This window comes from Empidonax traillii, unplaced genomic scaffold (assembly GCF_003031625.1).
Source record: "Empidonax traillii isolate 1590-97213 ecotype Southwest subspecies unplaced genomic scaffold, ASM303162v1 scaffold1771:size125107, whole genome shotgun sequence".
In the NCBI taxonomy this organism is placed as follows: Eukaryota; Metazoa; Chordata; class Aves; order Passeriformes; family Tyrannidae; genus Empidonax; species Empidonax traillii.
In genome coordinates this window covers 38,811-58,323 of record NW_020956964.1, presented here as the reverse complement: position 1 = coordinate 58,323, position 19,513 = coordinate 38,811, and the positions used below count along the sequence as shown (strand labels likewise).

Genomic DNA, 19,513 nt, shown 5'->3' with positions numbered 1-19,513 from the left:
TTTTTGTTCAGTTTTTTTTTTTTTTTTTTTTTTTGGTTCTTTGTTTTTTTGCTTTTTTGTTTGGTGGGGTTTTTTTGTTATTTCCTTGTTTTTTACCTGTTTTTTATGTGGCTTTTTTGTTTTTGTTTAATTTTGTTCTGCTCTGGGTTTTCTTTTTTATTTTATTGCTGCCACTGGGTCATTTTTCTTTTTTTTTTATTTGAACTCAGTTTTATTTCCTTGTTTTTGTGGGACATTTTGGACTGTTCTTCACAGCTGCCCTTGGGATGTTTTCGCCACCTTCAAACAGTGGTTGGGGACACGGGAAATGCAACAATCCCGAGGTGTTACCCCACCAGCTGAGGGATTTGGCAGCTGAATTTTGCAATGTGGGCTCTGCACCCACAACTCCACACTTTGGGGACGATCTTGAACGGAAATATCGGGTCAAAGTGGTGATAAAATTCCCTGTGGAAGGAAAACTGCTCCTCCAGCTCGTTCCTGAAGGATGGGATGAGCCTGGCAGGGAGTCTGGGATTGGGTCACCCTGAGAGGTGTCAAAACAGAGCCTTGGTAATGAATGCAAACGAGCCTTGTGGTTAATGACTCAGCAGGGGAGGAAGAGCTTGTCATCATCTCCTTCACCCACAAGACTCTGGGCAAGACAGTGCAGACGTTGATTGTAGTGCTGAGATCCTCCAAAATTAATCTGAGATTAACTGGCTGAGAGCCTCCAAAATTAATCTTGACTTCAGTGGTTAGCCCAGAGAAATCTGCCCTTTGTCCAAAGCTGGGATGTTCCTCCTGCCACGAGCAAGGAGGATTTCAGGCTCCTCTTCCAATAGTTAGGATGTTGTTTGGCTTTGGATTGAATGAAATCCTCCCAAGTTTGGAGTCAGGCTGCTGCATGTCCTGGGTTTGCCTCAGAGAATTGAAGGTTTGTCTTGGTAGCAGCGAGCTCCGAGTTTTCAAACAAGTTGGAAGGTGTTTATGGGGAAGATCATATGATTCCCCACACCTGGGAGGCCAAAATTCCCTGTTGTTGTGGTTGGAGGAAAACTGGGAGAAAACTGAAGCTTCATCCATTCACTCCTGTTTGGTTTAAACCAGAGAACTGAATAACTGAAAGGAGATTTTGAGGATTTGTAGGGAGTAATGCAGAGGTTTTAATCTGGGATTTTGGGGTGTGTTGGCTCCAGTGGCTGCCACTTCCCTGGCATCATTTCTCTGGGTGCTGGAATATCCACCTGCGTGGTGGAAGTTGTTCTGAGCCGCCGTGTCGGGAGCTGGCGCTGCCAAAAAGAGACTTTTGAGCTCCTGGTCCAGCTCGTTTCCTGTCCCTAATGAGCTCTGAGCAGACTAACCCTGGACTCCTCCTCCTCCTCCCCCCCCAGGGAAAGCTGTCCTTTGCCAACGGCTTCGTTTTGGAGGGAACCTTCACCACCAAGTCGGGCCAAGGCCTGCAGACCCACGGCATCCTCAACACCTGCCACGAGCAGCTGGACGAGAGGGTCACCAAAACGTGAGCAAAGCCTGGATTCAGCCACTTCAACTCACAGGAGGGGGAAAAAAAAACCCCAGCTGCCTGTCCTCACAAATTCCATTTCCTCTCACAAAAGCCAGTTCAGTTTCCTGCTCTTTCCTCTTCCAAACATTTCCAGTCCATCATTCCCGCTGCAGAAACAGCTCCTGTTCGTTCCAGGCAGGAACAGCTGCTGGTGGTGGTTGCTCAACTCTTGTTGCTCAGCCTCTTCTGAAGGGTTTTCGGGTGAGGTGAATAGTCTGGGTTTAGGGACACCCACCAGGGGCCAAGACAGTCTGTGAGCAGCAAAGATTCAGATTATTGATGTTCCACACACCAGGAATTTTGATTCGCCCAAAGCACCTCATTGTCAGGACAAGAAGTTGAGTTGCTTTTATTGAATTCCCAGTTGGGCACTTCCATGTTCCTGCGCTCCTGCAGGATGCCATGGGATGGTTTGGGTTGGAAGGGACCTTAAAGATCATCCAGTGCCACCCCCTGCCATGGGCAGGGACACCTTCCACTAGCCCAGGTTGCTCCAACCTGGCCTTGGACAGTTCCAGGGATCCAGGAGCAGCCACAGCTTCTCTGGGAAATCCATCCCAGCCCCTCCCCACCCTCCCAGCCAGGAATTCCTTCCCAATATCCCACCTAAATCTCTCCTCTTTCAGTTAAAGCCATTCCCTGTGTCCTGTCCCTCCATCCCTTGTCCCCAGTCCCTCTCCAGCTCTCCTGGAGCCCCTTTAGGCCCTGCCAGGGGCTCTCAGGTCTCCCTGGATCCTTCTCTTCTCCAGGGGAACCCCCCCAGCATTCCCAGCCTGGCTCCAGAGCAGAGGGGCCACATCCTTCTGTAAATCCCAACCCTGGAGAACCTCCCATATTTGAAAGTGAGGTCTGGAGTAACTAAAAGGGTGACCCAGAAAATCCTAATGGCAAATGTTCCATTTTCCAGTCAGCTGGGCCTCAGGGAGTTCCCAGTGGAGAAGAGGTGGAAGGGAATCTATGACCAGTTCCTGGAATTCCTCCAGTCTGGCTGCAAGGAAGACATGGAGGAGTCTTTCACAGGGTTCCACATCCAAACCAGCAAGGAGCTGAGGAAATCTCAGGAATATCTCTTCTGCCAAAGGTAGGAATGTTCCGGGGCCTCATTGCCACAGAGGAATCCATTTAAATCAGAGTCTGATTTAATTCATGTTTCAAATTTATGAACTTGAATTTAAATTTATGAACTTAAATTTATGAACTTGAATTTAAATTTATGAACTTAAATGTATGAATTTGAGAATTTTCCAGTTGTTCCTTTTGATGAGGCAGGAGGAGGAGTTTTATTCCTCCATTTAAAGTTGTGCTGTTGAGATCGATTCTTACAAGTGAAAAAATTCATTCCTTCTCTAATTGTCTTAATGCCCCTTTGGAATCTACCTGTGATACCCACCTGGATTTATCCCAGAGCTTCCTTGTGGGGGGCCTTTTCCTCCCTCACCTCTCATCCTTTCAGGGGGACTGAGGACATAGCCTGGAAGATTGAAGATATTCTTGAAGAGCTTGTGCAGCACCAGGAGCTGGAGTCGATACAGAGTTATTTAGAGAAGGTAAAGCTTAGGATGAGATCCACTCTGGCCACCAGGCATGGACACAGGGCCAGGCAGATTGCTGGTGATTTAACAGCACATAAACCACGGCCAGAGGCTCCAAGAACATCCCTGAACTGCGTGAAGAGCAGGGTTGTCCCTCAGGCTTCTTGGACACTCCTCTTGTGCAGGGCTGCAGAGGTCGGGGGGGCGATCAGAAAGCTTCTCTCTTGCTTCTCCAGCTGCTGGGAGGGATGAATGAACTCCCAGGTGGTTTTTCCTGGCCCAGCCTTTCCCTGGGGAAGCCTTTTGGTTGGCAGGAGGGGGGCTGGGGGGGCCTTTGGATGTTTTCCCCCCACGAGTGGCAGTGCTGGCAACTGGAATTCCACGTTCCTCCCCCGTGCAGGCACTGAAGTCCTCCCTGCACCCTCTGGGGAAGCTGCTGAAGGCCCTGACAGTGGCTTTCCAGGCCACATATTCCGGGATTGGGGCCAACAGGCACCTGCTGACGATGGCGCAGGAGGAAGTCAAGTACTACGCCAAGAAAATTTGGGAATTCTACCGGTAGGTCGAGCGGGTTGAGGCATTCCCATGGGTGTGGGCACAGAGGGCTTGGGGAGGAGAGCACTGGGATGGTGTTGGCAGGTGATGTGCTTGAATCACTGCACGTTTTTTTTTGGGGGGGGAGGTGCTTCAGGACGGTGTTAAATAAAGAGTTATTTGCAATAACTGAGGTCATGTGGACCTGGAAAAGCTTTATTAGGGTCATTTTATGACCCAGGGGCTTTCATGTGAGTGAATCTCACTGAGTTGTGGCAGATCAAGGAGCTGCTGCCCATAATAACACTTTCTTTAGGAAAATATGAAGCAAAAATCCTCCCTGAGGACTGAGGGCAGCAAAGTATGTCAGAGCACACAGCAGGGCTGTGATAGCTGGGTTTGAAGGAGAAATAGAATCATGGAATGGTTAGGGGTGGAAGGGACCTTAAAAAAGATCCAGTCCCACCCCCTGCCATGGGCAGGGACACCTTCCACCAGCCCAGGGTGCTCCAAGCTGGCCTTGGACACTTCCAGGGATCCAGGGGCAGCCACAGCTTCTCTGGGCAACCTGTGCCAGGGCCTGCCCACCCTCCCAGCCAGCAATTCCTTCCCAATATCCCATCTAAACCTACTCCCTTTCAGTGGGAAGCCATTCCCTGTGTCCTGTCTCTCCATCCCTTGTAAACAGCCTCTCTCCATCTTCCCTGTAGCTCCTCCAGGTCCTGGAAGGCCACAGTCAGTTCCCCCCAAAATCTTCTCTTCTCCAGGCTGAGCAATCCCAGCTCTCCCAGCCTTTCCTGCTCCATCCCTTGGATCATCTTGGAGTGGATGAGTCCTCTGTCCTGTCTCCATCTGCTCCCTGTCCCCCAGTGCTGGAGGCAGCTCTGCAGGGGGGTCTCACCTGAGGGGGCAGAGGGGCAGAATCCCCCCCTTCCCAACTGTGGGATCATCCCAGGACACCTCTGTGGTTGTGCCCGGGGGTAATTAAGGCCTGGATCATAATTAAGGCCTGGATCAAAGGCATCCCTGGGATGCTGTTGCTCTTTGATTTGTCTTTTAGGAGCTACAAGAAGTGCCCCAGTAGGCAGAGCTGGGCCTGGGGCTGCACTCGGGGTGGAATCTCCTTAAAAACGAGAGGTTGGATTAAAGCTTTGGGTGTTCTCAGCGAGGTGGGGGGAGGGCTCTGAGCTGAGGGGTTGTCTGCTCCTGATTGAGTTCCCTGGGCTGATATTTCTCCACGGGAACAAAAGGCAACCTCTCCCTAATCCTCAGTTTAGGAGAATGAAGCTGGTTTGGGAATAAAGGCCAGAGAGATGATCAGAGAGGGGTGGAGCATCTCTCACCTCAAAGGCAGGGCGAGAGGAGCAGCCTGGAGAAGAGAAGGCTCCAGGGAAACCTCATTCCAAACTGAAAGAGGAGAGATTTAGGTGGGATAGTGGGAAGGAATTCCTGGCTGGGAGGGTGAGGAGGGACTGGAATGGATTTCCCAGAGAAGCTGTGGCTGCCCCTGGATCCCTGGAAGTGTCCAAGGCCAGGTTGGAGCAGCCTGGGCTGGTGGAAGGTGTCCCTGCCCACAGCAGGGGGTGGCACTGGATGATCCTTAAGGTCCCTCCCAACCCAAACCATGCTGGGATTCTGTGGAATATCAAGACAAAGCCCAGCTACTCTTCCCAAGGACCATCCTCTGATGTTCATGGATGGGTTGGAGAGTTGGTTGCTGAAGTCCCACGTCCCCTGAGTGGGAATTCAAGGAGATGGTGCTCAGTGCAGAGCACATTTAGGATTCCAGAGGGCCCACTCCACAGCACTGCAGGAATTCCAGGGAGCTTTAATATCCCACCTGGGGCTGGGACAGCTCAGCTCCACTTGGGAATAACCCAAATCATCCCTAATAACCAAATCATCCCTAAAAAAAAAAAGAGGAAGGGACTAAACCTCGTTCCTGCTGCTCTTTCAGGGGTTTGCTCCATCTGGCTCTGGAACAGAAAGGCCAACTGCCCCCAAAGTGTGTGGATGGAGACACAAGGTAGGTGCCACCACTGGGAGTTTCATTCCAGGCAGTTTGGACGTTTGGGGTGTCCTCTGAAACACCCCAAGTGCTGAGCTCCTCCTGTGGGTCACTTGGGGGCAGGTTTAGTGCCCACATTTCCCTCTGAGGGCAGTTCTGCTCAAAGCAACTTCTTTGACTCGTGTTCTGGAGCAGGAGGCACCGGCAGAGGAGGGAGAAGACATTTTCCCAGAACAAGAAAGCAGGAATAACAGTGGGAGACACAGATTTAGGGGGTTTGGGGAGCGGGAAGGGGAGAACAAGGAGGACACCTCGAGGTCCTGGAAGCTGCCTCTACCATCGTGTGCTGGGTGGTTTGGGGAATGTTTTAAGGTTGTAAAGTCACTGTAGGATTGGGTTTTCTCTGCCCCAGTGACCAGAAGGCCTCCAGTGTGGTCCTGCCCCTGATCCTGCCCTGCTTCTACCCCGAGCTCTTCATGCTCTACATGCTCTACCACGAGAGAGAAGATGACCTGTACTGCCAGGGCATCGTGGATCTCAGCCTGTTTCCTGACATCAAGCTCCTGGAATTTCTGGATGTGCAGAAGTAAGTGGCGTTTTCCCATCCCTGGATAAAGGCTGTGATCCTGGAAAGGACCTGGAGCCTGTTCCTGGTCCAGCTGTGGCGTTGAGGTTTTGTGCTGCCAGAGGAAATCCTGCCAGGAAGTGCCTGCCTGTCCTGGAGGGACAACACTGACTAGGGAAAAGCTGAAAATAGATGGGCTAATTCTAATTTTTGGGTGGAAAACCCCGTTATTACCTCAAAAAAAATGCTTTGTTCCATCTTGGACCAACAAATCAGAGCTTACAAAAGTGTCTTAGGAAGGGCAACAGTGTTATCTGCTCTGAGAGGGGAGACACACACAGACCCAAGAGAAGGGGGGTCAGGTGTTTCCTTCGTCCATTCCTGCTCCTAAATCCACCTTTGGAATGAGATGTGGGGCCAAACTCCCCCAGCTTTCCTAGCACAGCATCAGCTGCACCTCAGGGAGACCCTGGAGTGGATTCAGTCAGTGCTCAGTGGGAGGAGTGGAATCTGAAGGTTCCCAAACTCTCCACTGATTATCTCGGGAGCATCCCTGAGTAAAATCAACCCTTTGCATTAACGAGCCAAAGTAATTAACGGTAATTACCCCTGGAGCAGTGCAAGGAGAGCGGCAAGCTCAGCCTCCTGCACCTCCAGGGCTGGAGCAGCCCCTGGGATGAGGGGACAGAAGAATGGGGTGATTTAGGGTGGGCTCAGACCCTCTCAGCATCTCTGGGCTCTCCTTGCAGGCACCTCTGGCCTCTCAAGGACCTCACCCTGACCACCAACCAGGTGAGACCTCGCGGGGGATGCTCGTTAATAACCCTCACCTCATTAACTAACGAGGGGCAGGGAGTTTCCCTGGATGGGCTGGGGGTTGTGTGCCCGGAGCTGCTCCAAAGGATCCGTGTCTGCTTTCCAGAGGCGCTCCCTGATCAAGGACAAGTGTTTCCTGTCGGCCACCGAGTGTTTGCAGAAGCTCATGTGAGTCACCAGCACCCACCGGGCGCTGTCGGTTAATCAAAATGTATTATGTAGGTGGGGTGAGAGGTAGATGAGATGTAGATGAAATTTGGATAAAATGTAGATAAAATTCAGCTAAAGTTTCGGTAAAATTTAGCTAAGCTTTAGCTAAAATGTAGATGAAATATAGATGAAATTCAGCTAAAATTCAGATTAAATTTAGATTCGATTCAGTTACAATTTAGCTAAAATTCAGCTAAAATGTGGATAAAATTTAGATAAAATCCACCTAAAATTTAGCTAAAATTCAGCTAAAATTCAGCTAAAATTTAGCTAAAATTTAGCTAAAATTTAGCTAAAATGTAGATGAAATGTAGATAGAAGTTAGCTAAAATTCAGCTAAAATCAAACAAAATTTAGATAAAATTTAGTTAAAATTTAGACAAAATTTAGATAAAATGTAGCTAAAATTCAGCTAAAATCTAGATAAAATCAAGGTAAAATGTAGATAAAATGGGGCTAAAATTCAGCTAAAATTTAGCTAAAGTTTAGATAAAATCTAGGTAAAATCTGGGTAAAATTTAGATGACATTTATAATTTAATAAACCTTAAATTCCTACCTGCTCCCAAGGGGCTGATAGAGCAAAGCTGAGCTCAGTTTGATTTCTCAAAGCCCAGCCTGGGTGATGGTGCCCGGAAGGGAGCGGGGAATTGTTGTGGATCCATCAGGTGGGAGCTGTCAGATCCCTAAATCCTCCTGAGAGCCTCCCTAAGGAAGCCAGGGGGACTGTTTTTCTGGGATGTGCAGGGCAGACACATCAAATTCCCCCTTGGAGCTGTCCCTCTTGACTCCTCTTTGGTGAAGGTGATTGATGGATTTCGGTCTCCTGAGTTTTTTGGGGGCTTCCCTAAGTCCTGCTTGCCCTCTTGAGCTGTGGAGTGGGAGCACCTCTGGCAGGCAGGGCTGTTTTCCCACAGCACCACGGTGGATCCCAGGGAAAAGCTGGTGATCCTGCAGAAGACCTACGAGGAGATCGAGGGCACCGTGTCCAGGGTGGTGGGCAAGGACTACAAACTGCCCATGGATGACCTGCTGCCCCTCCTGATGTACGTCGTGTCCCGGGCCAAGTAAGTGGCAGCTTCCCCCGTTCCCGGCCCAGATTCTGTGGGATCCCTCAGGGAAAGGACTCCAGGCCAAAGGACTGAAATGAAAAACTGGGATTTGGGAATTTAATGTGCTTTTTCCTGAGCTTTTTGGGTTCCTGTGGGATGGGATCTGCCGGCTCTGCTGGGATGGGGTTGCCTGGGATATGAAGTGATTAGGGAATTTCTGAGTGTCCATTCTTTATCCCAGAGGATAATTCCAGGTTGTTGTGGGAAATGGGATCTTAATTTAAAAGTAAAACCTGAGATTTGGGGATTAAATGTGATTTTTCCTGAGCTTTTGGGTTTCTGTGTAACCCTAATCCAGCTCTGCTGGGATATGAAGTGATTAAGGAATTCCTGAGGGTCCATCTCTTATCCCAGAGGATAATTCAGGGTTATCCTGGGAAATGAAGCCTCATTTTACCACAGGATTTAGGGACATGGAGCTTCTGAAGGCCGATTTTTGATGCCTTGAAGGCATCAAAACGTTCCTCCCCACCCACTTGTCCTAACTGGGACCTTTTCTTTCCCTAGAATCCAGCACCTGGGAGCTGAAATCCATCTGATCAGAGACCTGATGGATCCCACCAACCAAGGAGGAATGTTTGACTTCCTGTTGACAGCCCTGGAGGTGAGGGAATGTTTCCATTGCAGCTTCCTCAGCCTGAACACCAAAGCTGGGCTGGGATTGAACTTTAGGGGCTCCTTCTGGGCCTGGAATAGGAGCTGATTTCCCTGAGAACCTGCAGAAAATCCTTATCCTTCATTTACAGCAGATTTAATCCTGAACTTGGGAGCAGCACAGCTTCTTTGGCTGCAACAGCCCTTATTTTGGTCCCAAAGCTGCCAAATTTTGGTCCCCCCAAGCTGCCAAATTGTGGTCCCCAAGCTGCCAAATTTTGGCCCCAAAGTTGTCAGATTTTGGCCCTAATGTTCTCCAATTTTGGCCCCAAAGCTGCCAAATTTTGGGCCCCATGCTGCCCAATTTTGACCCCAAAGCTGCCCAATTTTGGCCCCAAGATTCTCAACTTTTGGCCCCAAAGTTGCCAGATTTTGAACCCAACACTCTCAGATTTTTGTCCCCACAATTCCCAAAATCTGCCCCCGAGTTCTCAAATTTTGGCCCCTGAAGTTGCTAAGTTTTATCCCTAAATTCCCACCGTTTCTCCCCCGAGTTCCCAAGTTTTTTCCCCGAGTTCCCCCGTTCCTGCTGACCGTGTTGCTCTGCTCCTCCCCAGTCGTGCTACGAGCACATCCAGCGGCTGCGGCTGCAGCAGCGGGAGAGCTGCCCCCTGAGCGCCAGCGCCTGAGCCCGGGATCCACAGGGATCATCCTTCCTGGGATCCACAGGGATCATCTTCCTGGGATCCACAGGGATCATCCTTCCTGGGATCCACAGGGATCATCTTCCTGGGATCCATAGGGATCATCCTTCCTGGGATCCACAGGGATCATCTTCCTGGGATCCACAGGGATCATCTTCCTGGGATCCACAGGGATCATCCTTCCTGGGATCCACAGGGATCATCTTCCTGGGATCCATAGGGATCATCCTTCCTGCTGCACTGGCCAGAGCACACCCTGCTGGATGCACAATCCCTGCTGCTCCGGCTGTGGAATTACAACCTCGATCCTAAACCACACACAGGGGATGCTGATGGAGGAAACCCTTCGCTCTCCAACCTCAGCTGCTGTTTGGGAATCTCTTCCCGAGTGGAAAAGGTTTCTTTTGCCCCGTGGTTTTCGTTGGCTGGCCCTGCAAACAGCAGGGATTTGCTTTCCCTGCTCCCCTGGGAGTTGATCTGCACTGGTGAAAGGACTTTAGGACAGGAATTGGGGTTGGAGAGGTCACCCCCCACATTCCTGAAAAACCCATTCCTGGAGGGAAGAAGTGGTTTCTCCACCCCCTCTTCCTCCCTGTGGCAAACTCAGGACCTCTCCCTGGCCTTTTAAAGCTGCTATTCCCCGAATTCCGTGGTTTAGGAGACTAAAAGATGTGTTATTTCTGCTCTGCTCACTCCTGTGGAGCCTCAGGGAATGTCACACCTGCACCTTGGACATGCTCCTGCTGCTCTGGAATTCTGGGGGCTTGGAAGAAAGGAATGTTGGTCTGGGCTGAGAAATCCCAAATCCTGGCAAGAGAAAACATGGAAACACCTGGTTTTCCTGCTGCTTTTCCAAGGGGATTCGTGCTGACAGACCCCGCAGACACCAGTGGGGCACAAAAATCAGGCTGAGATTTATCCTTCCTTTGGAAAATCACCGGGATATTTGGGATTTTGTCCCTCCCAGACGAAACCAGCCAGGTGGGAGGTGCAGTTTGAGAGGTCTGACACAGATTTTAACCTGCTTTATTTTTTTCTTTTTTTTTCTTTTTTAAATTATTTTTTACTGTTTGACTTTTAATTAATCGTCCAGGTCACTAATTAATCATCCAGGCAAACACAACCCAACTCCACAGGCTCTTGGCTCCTGTTTCCCACATGGATTTATGCTTTAATAAATAACACAGTGATTACAAGAATGAATAGATTGGGATGGGAGTCTCCTCCTCCTGGCTGTTTTAACAGGAACTCTGTATTTAAATAAAGCTGTTGGGAAGTTTTCCAGAACCATTCCAGCCTCACCTGCTCCTCATTCCAACCCCTTTGCTTGTCTTGAAGCACTTGAGGGTTTTGCTCTGATGGATTTATTTTTAGGGAACACGTGGCTCCTTGATCATTCCTGGGAATGAAGGGATTTCAGGTGCAAAATCTGGATCAGTAAATCTCTTTTCTTTTTTTTTTTTTTTGTGCTTTTTTTTTCCTCCCCCGCTGAACCAGCGAGGAGAACGTGGATGGTGCCGGTGTCACAACATGCGGGGACACCAGGCCAAAAACATGCTTTTTCCTACCAAAAACACGGCACTGCCAGCTTGGAATTCTCATTCCCCCACCTGGAGGAAATGTCCCCTTTTGTTCATCCCAGGAGGGAAACTCCGGCTGAGCTTTGGAGAAGGAAGGAAACGGCTCCTAAGGAGCAGCTGGGGAAGTGGGAATTGCAGAGCTGGTGCTTTTCCAACCTCCTGCCAGCAGGTTGGGAGCACTGGGATGGTTTAATCCCCCAAAAATGCTGTTTTCTCCACATTTTTTTTTTTTCCATGCTCTAGGTGAGGATTTTTCATTCCAGGTACCACTTGCTAGTGGAAAAATGCAGATTTTTCTACTAGAAAAGGACATGCAAAAAGTGCATGCGAGTACAAACCCATGGAATTATCTAGAAAACAAGGGAATTCTCAGCCTGCTCCGGGTTTTCTGCTATTGCACTTCCTAAAATGCAGTTTGTAGCTGCTTTTCCTGGGGGAAGGGAGGTGGAAATTGAGGAAGTTCTTGAGCAAGAGTTCAAGTGAGCCCTGAAGTGGCAACTAAGGTAACAGTGTGCAGCCATTTGTGCTTCTCTGGGCTTTCCCACCCAGCAGGAAGAGCAAGAGGGAGGTTTCCCTGGGAATAGTTGGGCATTCCAGCTGGGAATTGTGCTGTGAAACCATGCAGAGGGCTGGTTGGAGCAGCTGAGAGGAGGCTCCTTCCCTGATCAAATCCCTGCTGTGCCTTGGAATTGTTGGGGGGGAATGTGGGAGTACATTCCAATTCCTCCTTTTCAGCTTGAGGGGGGGGGGGTCACATGCTTAATTAATAGTGCTCTAATTGCAGTCAGGGCTCCAGGGTCTTAATTACGGTGTTAAATTTAATCCTGGAGCAGTTTGAGGGCTGATTCCACCTGAGAATTCCAGCTTTGGGGGCTCTACACGAGTAGAGCCAGTGCCTTCCACATCCAGGCTCCAGCTCAGACTTCCATGGAAGCAAACTAGCTCAAATTCCCTAAAAATAAAAAAAAAAAAAAAGAAGGAAAAGTTAAGCTGAGCTGCACCTGGAAGTCTTCAAATCATGGAGCTGGGAGCAGAAAAAGCAGCGCTTTTTGCTCTTGGAAGCACAGGGAATTTGGTTATCCACAGGGAATTTCTGTCCCCCTTCCCTGACTGGGTATAAAATACTGACAAAAGGGTTGGGGTTTTCCTTTAGGGGGGATTGTTTTTTTTCCCCCCCTCCTCCAGTGGCTCCAAAATGAACGTCCTGCTGAAGGGAATAAAGCTCTTTGTACCTCAACTGCCCTGCAGGAGAACAGGGAGGAGGAACCTCCTCCAAAACCCTTTGGGAAAAGGTTCCTTTTCCCGAAGAACCGAGGGAATGGGGGAAATCAGAGCAGGGCTGTATCTATGGCAGCTTTCAGGTGGTGCAGCAAAGCCTCTGGAGGGGGGGAGAGGGAGGTCAGATCCAGCTTCTTGAAATCCTCGTTGGCGCTCAGGGACGTCAACACCTTCACCGTCCTCTTGAGGTCAAACACGGCGTGGAGCATTCCCAGGGTGGAAATGGCAGCTTTGGAAGTGTTCTGGGCCGAAGCCTCCTCATCCAGGCCCTTTTCCAAGACTGAAATCCTGTTCTCTGCGATGACCTTGAGGAAGTTGTAGAACTCCTTGTAGTCGATGCCCGTGCAGGACTTCATGATCAACTACAAAAAAACAGGGGATGGGGGGGGAGGAAAAACCGGGATTGAAATGGAAATAACGCTTAAAATTTACAGGGGAAAAAAGCACCAAATCAGGTTAGAATTACATGGAATCACAAATCATTATGTTTCGTGATTTTTTAGCAATTTGTGCTAAAAAATGCACCACTCAAAAAGCAACAGCCTGATTTTTAATAAGGACTAAATTGTTCTGTTTTCAAAGCAGTTCTGAAGGAAAACCACCCAGGAACAGCCTCCAGAAATTAACTCTCTACATTTGTTCCATGGCAAAGATTTTGGGAGGGAAGGAATTCTTTCCCAGCCAGAGCCAGGAGAGCCCCCAAGCTACAACCCTGCTCAGCAGAAATAGGGGCCCTTAAAGCATCACTTTGCAGACACAGAAACCCACTGAAACCTTCACCTAAATTGTCCTTGTTTCAGATTCACTGTTTTGTAAAATTCCAGGATGGTTTGGATTGGGAGGGACCTTAAGGATGATCCAGTGCCACCCCTGCCATGGGCAGGGACACCTTCCACTGTGCCAGGTTGCTCCAACCTGGCCTTGGACACTTCCAGGGATCCAGGAGCAGCCACAGCTTCTCTGGGAAACCTGTGCCAGTCCCTTCCCACTCTCCCAGTCAGGAATTCCTTCCCAATATCCCATCTCTCCCTGCCCTCTGGCAGTTTGAAGCCATTCCCTGTGTCCTGTCCCTCCATGCCTTGTCCCCAGTCCCTCTCCAGCTCTCCTGGAGCCCCTTTAGGCCCTGCCAGGGGCTCTCAGGTCTCCCTGGATCCTTCTCTTCTCCAGGGGAACCCCCCCAGCATTCCCAGCCTGGCTCCAGAGCAGGAATAGGAGAAGCTGAAGGAGAGCAGCTGAATCATTTGCTTTCCAAACAACATCCCAACCTGGCCATACCACACATCCTCCGGCACAAGCCATTCCCAAGCTTATCAAGGGAATATTTGCCTTCCTGCAAAATGCAGCCACCCCAGTCCCTAATTCTTTAGGATAAACACGTGAATTCCAGGTATAAGGTGAAGGAATTCTGTGTCTCAGAGTGCTAATAAGTAAATCCCTGGAATACCTGATCCTTTAACAGGGTCAGGTCCATGTTGTACCTGGCATTGGAGGTGCCAGTCATCCATAGGATCCTTCCACTGGTTGATCTCCCTCTGGACAGCTGCCAGCTCATCCTGCAGGAAGCACCACATGATGGCCACGTTGCAGCCGTTCACCCAGTTGTGGTTGATGGAGATGGTGTCCTCCTGAGGGAGCAATTCCAGGGGTTATCCCAAAGACCAATCTGTTGGCATTTTTTCATTCTTAAATTACAATTTCCAGTTCAAATCAAGGCTGAGAGAGCCTCCCCACAGGTCTGGCTCTCCTAAAATCTGATTCCTGAGCGACTGGAAGCATTTAATGACCAAAAAAAAAACCAGGAAAAGAGGATGCAGGTACCTTGTTTCACTTCATACTCCCCTAAATTCCAGTGGGCAGCGAGCCAAGGAGCTTTGGAATTCAGGTTTTCACCATCCAGAGAATCCCAGAATGGTTTGGGTGGGATCTTAAAGCTCATGTCCCACTATCCCAGGTTGATCATTAAGGTCCCTTCCACCCCAAACCTGTTCCTCCTAAAACATGGCTCCTGTTCAGCATGCCACGGAATATCCACACTGACAAAAGCCGTATCCCACAATCCTGGAGCAGTTTGGAAAGGACTTGAAGGATTATCCACTTCCAACCCCCTGCCACGGGCAGGGACACCTTCCCCTAGCCCAGGTTGCTCCAACCTGGCCTCGAACATTCCCAGGGATGGGGCATCCCCCCCCGCTCTCCAACCCAAGAATTCCTTCCCAAAAAATCCCCTTGGAGCGGGAGGGTCCCGGGGGGTCTCACCAGGTTGTAGACCTGGTGGTGCCACCCACTGGGGATGAAGACAATCTCTCCCGCCTCCTGCACGATCTCCAGGGGGGGCTGGCTCTGGCCGTAGCGAGGGTACACCCTCCTGTCCTGCAGGCTGGGGGCGGTCACGTCGAAGGGCAGGTTGCCGTGCCTGTCCTTGAGGAATTCCTCCTGCCCCGCCGGATACAGCAGCCACTTCTTCCTGCCGCAGATGTTGGCGGACCAGCTGTAGGAGCGGAACACGTCGGCGTGGAACGGTGTCCTGAGAGGGAGGGGGGAAACGCAGGGTTTGACTTCGGATTTAACGCTTCAGTTTAAGTGCTAAAAGTCCCCCTGAGGATCTGAGACGCTGATCCCTTTCCTTCCTGGAATTTTGGCTCTCAAATCCCTCCCGTTTGTGGGACATTCTGTGGGATGTTCACGTGCAGGAGATTCTGGGATGGGAACTGAAAACTGAAACTTTATAGCCGAGGCCTGGCTGGAGTTTTCACCTGCGGAACATCTGAGTCATCGCTGCCTCCACGAGGCTTCTGCTGACCCTGCAAAGCGCTCCTGGCTGATGATCCCAAGGGAATTTCTGCTCTAAATCCTTAAATAATCTGGTTGGGGAGGGGGGGGGGCACAGTTCAGGGCTTTTCCTGTAGCTGCTGCAGGAGTTCAGCTCCCGAACAGAAAGGATTCGGGTGGAACACCGGACTCTGCAGTGTGGCGATATCCCGAAGGATAATGGGATAATTCCCTGGAATATTAATCTTCCAAATGGGTGTATAAGGATGAGAGAGAGCCCACTTCCTTACCATGAGCCCTTGGGTCCCATGTAGACAAACCTATAATCATCCACAGCCACAGCATCCCAGTATTCGTTGAGCCAGTCGGAGGAGAAGTACACGGGGGTTGTGTAAACATCGTGCTCTGGGAAGGCCCTGGGAATGGGAAAGGGAAAGGCTTGGAAAGAAAACTTCTCCCTCAGTTTCCAAAATCCACACGCAAAGATAAAAAGCCATATCCTTTATCATGGAATCCCAGGATGGTTTGGGTTGGGAGGGACCTTAAAGCTCATCTTGTTCCCACCCCCTGCCATGGGCAGGGACACCTTCCACTGTCCCAGGATGCTCCAACCTGGCCTTGGACACTTCCAGGGATCCAGGGGCAGCCACAGCTTCTCTGGGAAATCCATTCCAGCTCTTCCCCACCCTCCCAGCCAAGAATTCCTTCCCAATCTCCCATCTATCCCTTCTCTCTAGGCAGTGGGAAGCCATTCCCCTGTTTCCTGTCCCTCCAGGCCGTTGTCCTAAGTCTCCCTCCACCTTTCCTGTAGCTCCTCCATGTCCTGGAAGGCCACAACCAGATGACCCCAGGAGCTTCCCTTCTGCGGGCTGGCCAATTCCAAGGATCCCCATTCCCTGAGGCTGGGGAGGTGGCACTGAGGGTTTCCAGGGCTCCCACCTGCTGACGTGCCAGTCCTTGAGGTAGAGGCAGCCGCGGGAGGAGCGGTATCCGTTGCGGATGTATTCCTGCCAGTAGCGCACGTACTCCCGGAAGGGCAGCTGCTCCTTGGGGTGGGAATTGTATTCCCTCACGTCACACTGGGCCACCGGCACCACGGCCTCTCCTGCAAAACACAGCCCCCCTCAGGGCAGGGAATGGGAATTCTGCACCCCACCCCCCCCCGAGACCTGTGACTGCAGATGTTCTGGGATAGCCCAGGGATCTGCAGGAACAACCCCCGGCCTGGGATCAGCATTCCAGGGAACCGGGACCCAAAGTGGGGTTTGTTTATTTATTTATTTACTGCAACCTGAATTTTCCAGGTGTTTATTGGATGTGACCCCATTTTTCCTGTTCCTTATTTCAAATGACCTGGATTTTCCTTTTAAACTCCACTGGAAGTGGGGTATTGATTACTATTAAATATATATATAGAGAGAGAGGTTTATATCTATATTTATATATAGGTATATGTATATAATATATAATATAATTTACTATATATATAAAACTTCTAATATAATATAATTGATAATTAAAATATATATTTATAGGCTTTGATATATTATCAAATATATATTATTATAAAATATATAATATATAACATATTATAATATAATTTTTATATTATATTTAGACATATCTATTATTACTTTAATATATTACATATATTGATCTATTATATAAAATATATAAAATATATATTAAAAATTTATAAATAATATATAAATATATATAACAGACACATTATCTAAATATATTAGCTAATATAAATATATAATTTAATATAAATACGTTGACTATAATAAAGATATTAACTAATAGAAATGTATAATTTAATATAAATATATTAACTATAATATAACTATAAATATATTAATTGACTTGTTAATAACTAACTAATGATTATTCTAACTGGCCGTTCTTTATAAAGGTTATTCCTATTATAGGATTAAATGTATTTTAGTTATTAAATACAATAAGTGTAAGATAACGAGAGAAAAAGTAACAATGTAATAAGGGAAATGAGAGAAAAAATATCAATATAAAAATATGATAAGTAGGGGGAAAGTATCAATCTAATAAGGAAAAAGAAGAGGAAATGTATCCATAAAATAAGGAATAAGTGGAGGGAAAATATGAATTAAATAAGGAAAAAGGAGAGGAAAAGTGGAGAAAAAAAAGAGAAAATAATAGAGGAAAACAGAAAAAAGTGGAGAAAAAAAGAACGAATAATAGAGAAAAGTGGAGAAAAGGTGGAGCACAAATAGAGAAAAATGGAGAAAAAACTGAAAAAAATTTGAAGAAATTTGGAGAGAAATAACAGAGAAAGAGAAAGGTGGAGAAAAGTAGAGAAAAAATGAAGAACAATAGAGAAAAATAAAGAAAAATTAGAAAAAAATGGAGAAAAATTGGAGAAAGACTACAAAAAAATAGAGAAAAATAGAGAAAAAATAGAGAAAAAATGGAGAAAAATAGAGAAAAAAAGAGAGAAAAATAGAGAAAAAATAGAGAAAAAAATGGAGAAAAATAGAAAAAATAACAGAGAAAAATAGAGAAAAGTGGAGAAAAAAATGAAGGTTTAGCCTGTGGTTCCATTCCCAGGAGGAGATGAAGCGGAAGGTGCACCCGACTCACCGAATTCCCGCAGCAGGTGCTCGAAGTTGGGCTTCCCATCCCGCGTGACCCAGTTCCTCCTGCTGCCCCAGTCCTCCGTCAGCTTGGCTGAGAAAACGCACGGGTGGTTGGGGATCAGATAATCCCGGAAAAAATCCGAGTAGGTGAAGGAATCGACTTTCTCGATGAAGTCAACGTGTCCCCCCGGCAGGCCCGGAGCAGCCTGGGATGAGGCGCTGGAGTCATGGAAAAAGGCAGTGGAACAGGCAAAGGTTGCCCTGTCCATGCAGGCTGGATGCAATTCCTGGCTTGGCCAAGGAAGGCTGGATGCAATTCCTGGCTTGGCCAAGACAGGCTGGATGCAATTCCTGGCTTAGCCAAGCCGGAGCCGAGCAGATTCCGTTCTCCCACGGCAAAAAAAAAAACAAACACCTGCTTAAAAATGGGATTGGAGTCTCTGAATCCGTGAAAACTCACGGGAAAGAAGAGGGGAAACGAGGAGTGGTGCAGGAGCATCCCAGCACGTTGGGATAATTGGGATCTTCCATAGTTTGTGGAGGTTAAATGGGGGTGGGACGGCCTCACAATGAGCAGCCTGTGGGTGGTGGAGGTGCTGCTCGTCCCTTGTCACCTCCTTGCCAGGGCTGGTTCCTTCCTGGAACAGGAAGAAACATTAAAATCAGTGGGATATCCCTGATAAATCCATTAACTGAAGGGATGGAGGGAGGGAAAACCCCCTAAATATCTGGGAAGTGATTGTAGTGGGATCATCCCTTTGTTGGAAGATACAAGCCCTGGCACCCCTCTCCTTCCCCAGACCACCTTCTCTGGATCTGGCAGCAACCGTGGCTTAAAAATAAGGGGAATAATAGGGAATAAGAGGAATAAAAAGGAGGGAAGGTGGGAAACTGAGCACAGAGGGGAAGGGAGGGCAAATAAACCACAGGGGATGCAGGGCTGGGATTTGGGAGACATCGAGGGTGAAGGTGGGGGGGGATAAAGGGGTTGCCATTCCCAGATAAACAGAATTCCCCCCTCACAAAGCTTCTAGGGGACACCTCAGTGGGATTAAGGGTTCTCCATGGTGGAATTCCAAGGGAAAACCCCGACACCACACGGGGATTAAAGAGCAGCCCTGAGGGCATTCCCCCTTGCAGGGCTCCAAGGGGACACTCCAAGGGATTAAGGGACCTCCGTGAGGGAATTCCAAGGGAACACCTGGACACCCCAGTGGGATGAAGGGAATTCCCCCCTCACGGAGCTTCCAGGGAGCACGACAGCAGGATTAAGGATTCTCCACGAGGGAACCGAATCCAAGGGAACACCGGGACACCACAGTGGGATTAAGGGACCTCCATGAAGGAATTCCAAGGGGACACCACAGCGGAATTAAGGGACCCCCACGAGGGAATTCCAAGGGGACACCACAGTGGGATTAAGGGACCCCCATGAGGGAATTCCAGGGGAACACCGGGACACCACAGTGCGATTAAAGGGCCTCCACGACGGAACTCTCCCCTCACGGAGCTCCAGGGGATTAAGGGACCTCCATGAGGGGATTCTCCCCCTCCCGGGACCTCCCAGCCGGGGGGTGGGTGGGAGGGGGGCACCCGGACACCACAGCGCGTCGCACACCCCATCCCCTCATCGCGCCGCCGCTCCAACCCG

General features: G+C 49.0%; 2 protein-coding genes across 3 annotated transcripts in view; one reads left to right on the top strand and one right to left on the bottom strand.

Moving 5' to 3' along the window:
* Positions 1 to 9,629, top strand: part of ALS2CL (ALS2 C-terminal like) — a 46,965-nt gene extending 37,336 nt beyond the window's left edge. For both annotated transcript variants that reach the window (XM_027908624.1, XM_027908623.1), the window contains exons 16-26: positions 1,374 to 1,501; positions 2,454 to 2,627; positions 3,000 to 3,093; positions 3,479 to 3,636; positions 5,570 to 5,638; positions 6,033 to 6,206; positions 6,935 to 6,977; positions 7,108 to 7,169; positions 8,128 to 8,277; positions 8,830 to 8,926; positions 9,534 to 9,629. In XM_027908624.1, the coding sequence (XP_027764425.1) occupies positions 1,374 to 1,501; positions 2,454 to 2,627; positions 3,000 to 3,093; positions 3,479 to 3,636; positions 5,570 to 5,638; positions 6,033 to 6,206; positions 6,935 to 6,977; positions 7,108 to 7,169; positions 8,128 to 8,277; positions 8,830 to 8,926; positions 9,534 to 9,605 (1,221 nt within the window). In that variant the 3' untranslated portion in view covers positions 9,606 to 9,629. The remainder of the gene's footprint in view (positions 1 to 1,373; positions 1,502 to 2,453; positions 2,628 to 2,999; positions 3,094 to 3,478; positions 3,637 to 5,569; positions 5,639 to 6,032; positions 6,207 to 6,934; positions 6,978 to 7,107; positions 7,170 to 8,127; positions 8,278 to 8,829; positions 8,927 to 9,533) is intronic.
* Positions 9,630 to 12,450: 2,821 nt separating this feature from the next.
* On the bottom strand, positions 12,451 to 19,214 carry JMJD4 (jumonji domain containing 4). Its single transcript, XM_027908617.1, has 7 exons — positions 19,171 to 19,214; positions 17,867 to 18,500; positions 16,187 to 16,352; positions 15,538 to 15,663; positions 14,735 to 15,002; positions 13,957 to 14,103; positions 12,451 to 12,840 (listed from the first exon to the last, which is right to left on the bottom strand). The coding sequence occupies exons 2-7, from the start codon at positions 18,129 to 18,131 to the stop codon at positions 12,529 to 12,531; spliced, it is 1,284 nt and encodes a 427-aa protein (XP_027764418.1). The 5' UTR covers positions 18,132 to 18,500; positions 19,171 to 19,214; the 3' UTR covers positions 12,451 to 12,528.
* Positions 19,215 to 19,513: the final 299 nt, after the last annotated feature.

Bases quoted from the DNA above. Each gene is read 5' to 3' on its own strand.
- JMJD4 (XM_027908617.1), bottom strand. From the start codon at position 18,131: ATGGACAGGGCAACCTTTGCCTGTTCCACTGCCTTTTTCCATGACTCC. The intron at 14,104-14,734 runs GTGAGACCCCCC...TTGCTCCCTCAG, and splicing joins ACCACCAGGTCTACAACCTG to GAGGACACCATCTCCATCAA. The intron at 12,841-13,956 runs GTACAACATGGA...GTTTTTTTGTAG, and splicing joins ACTGGCACCTCCAATGCCAG to TTGATCATGAAGTCCTGCAC.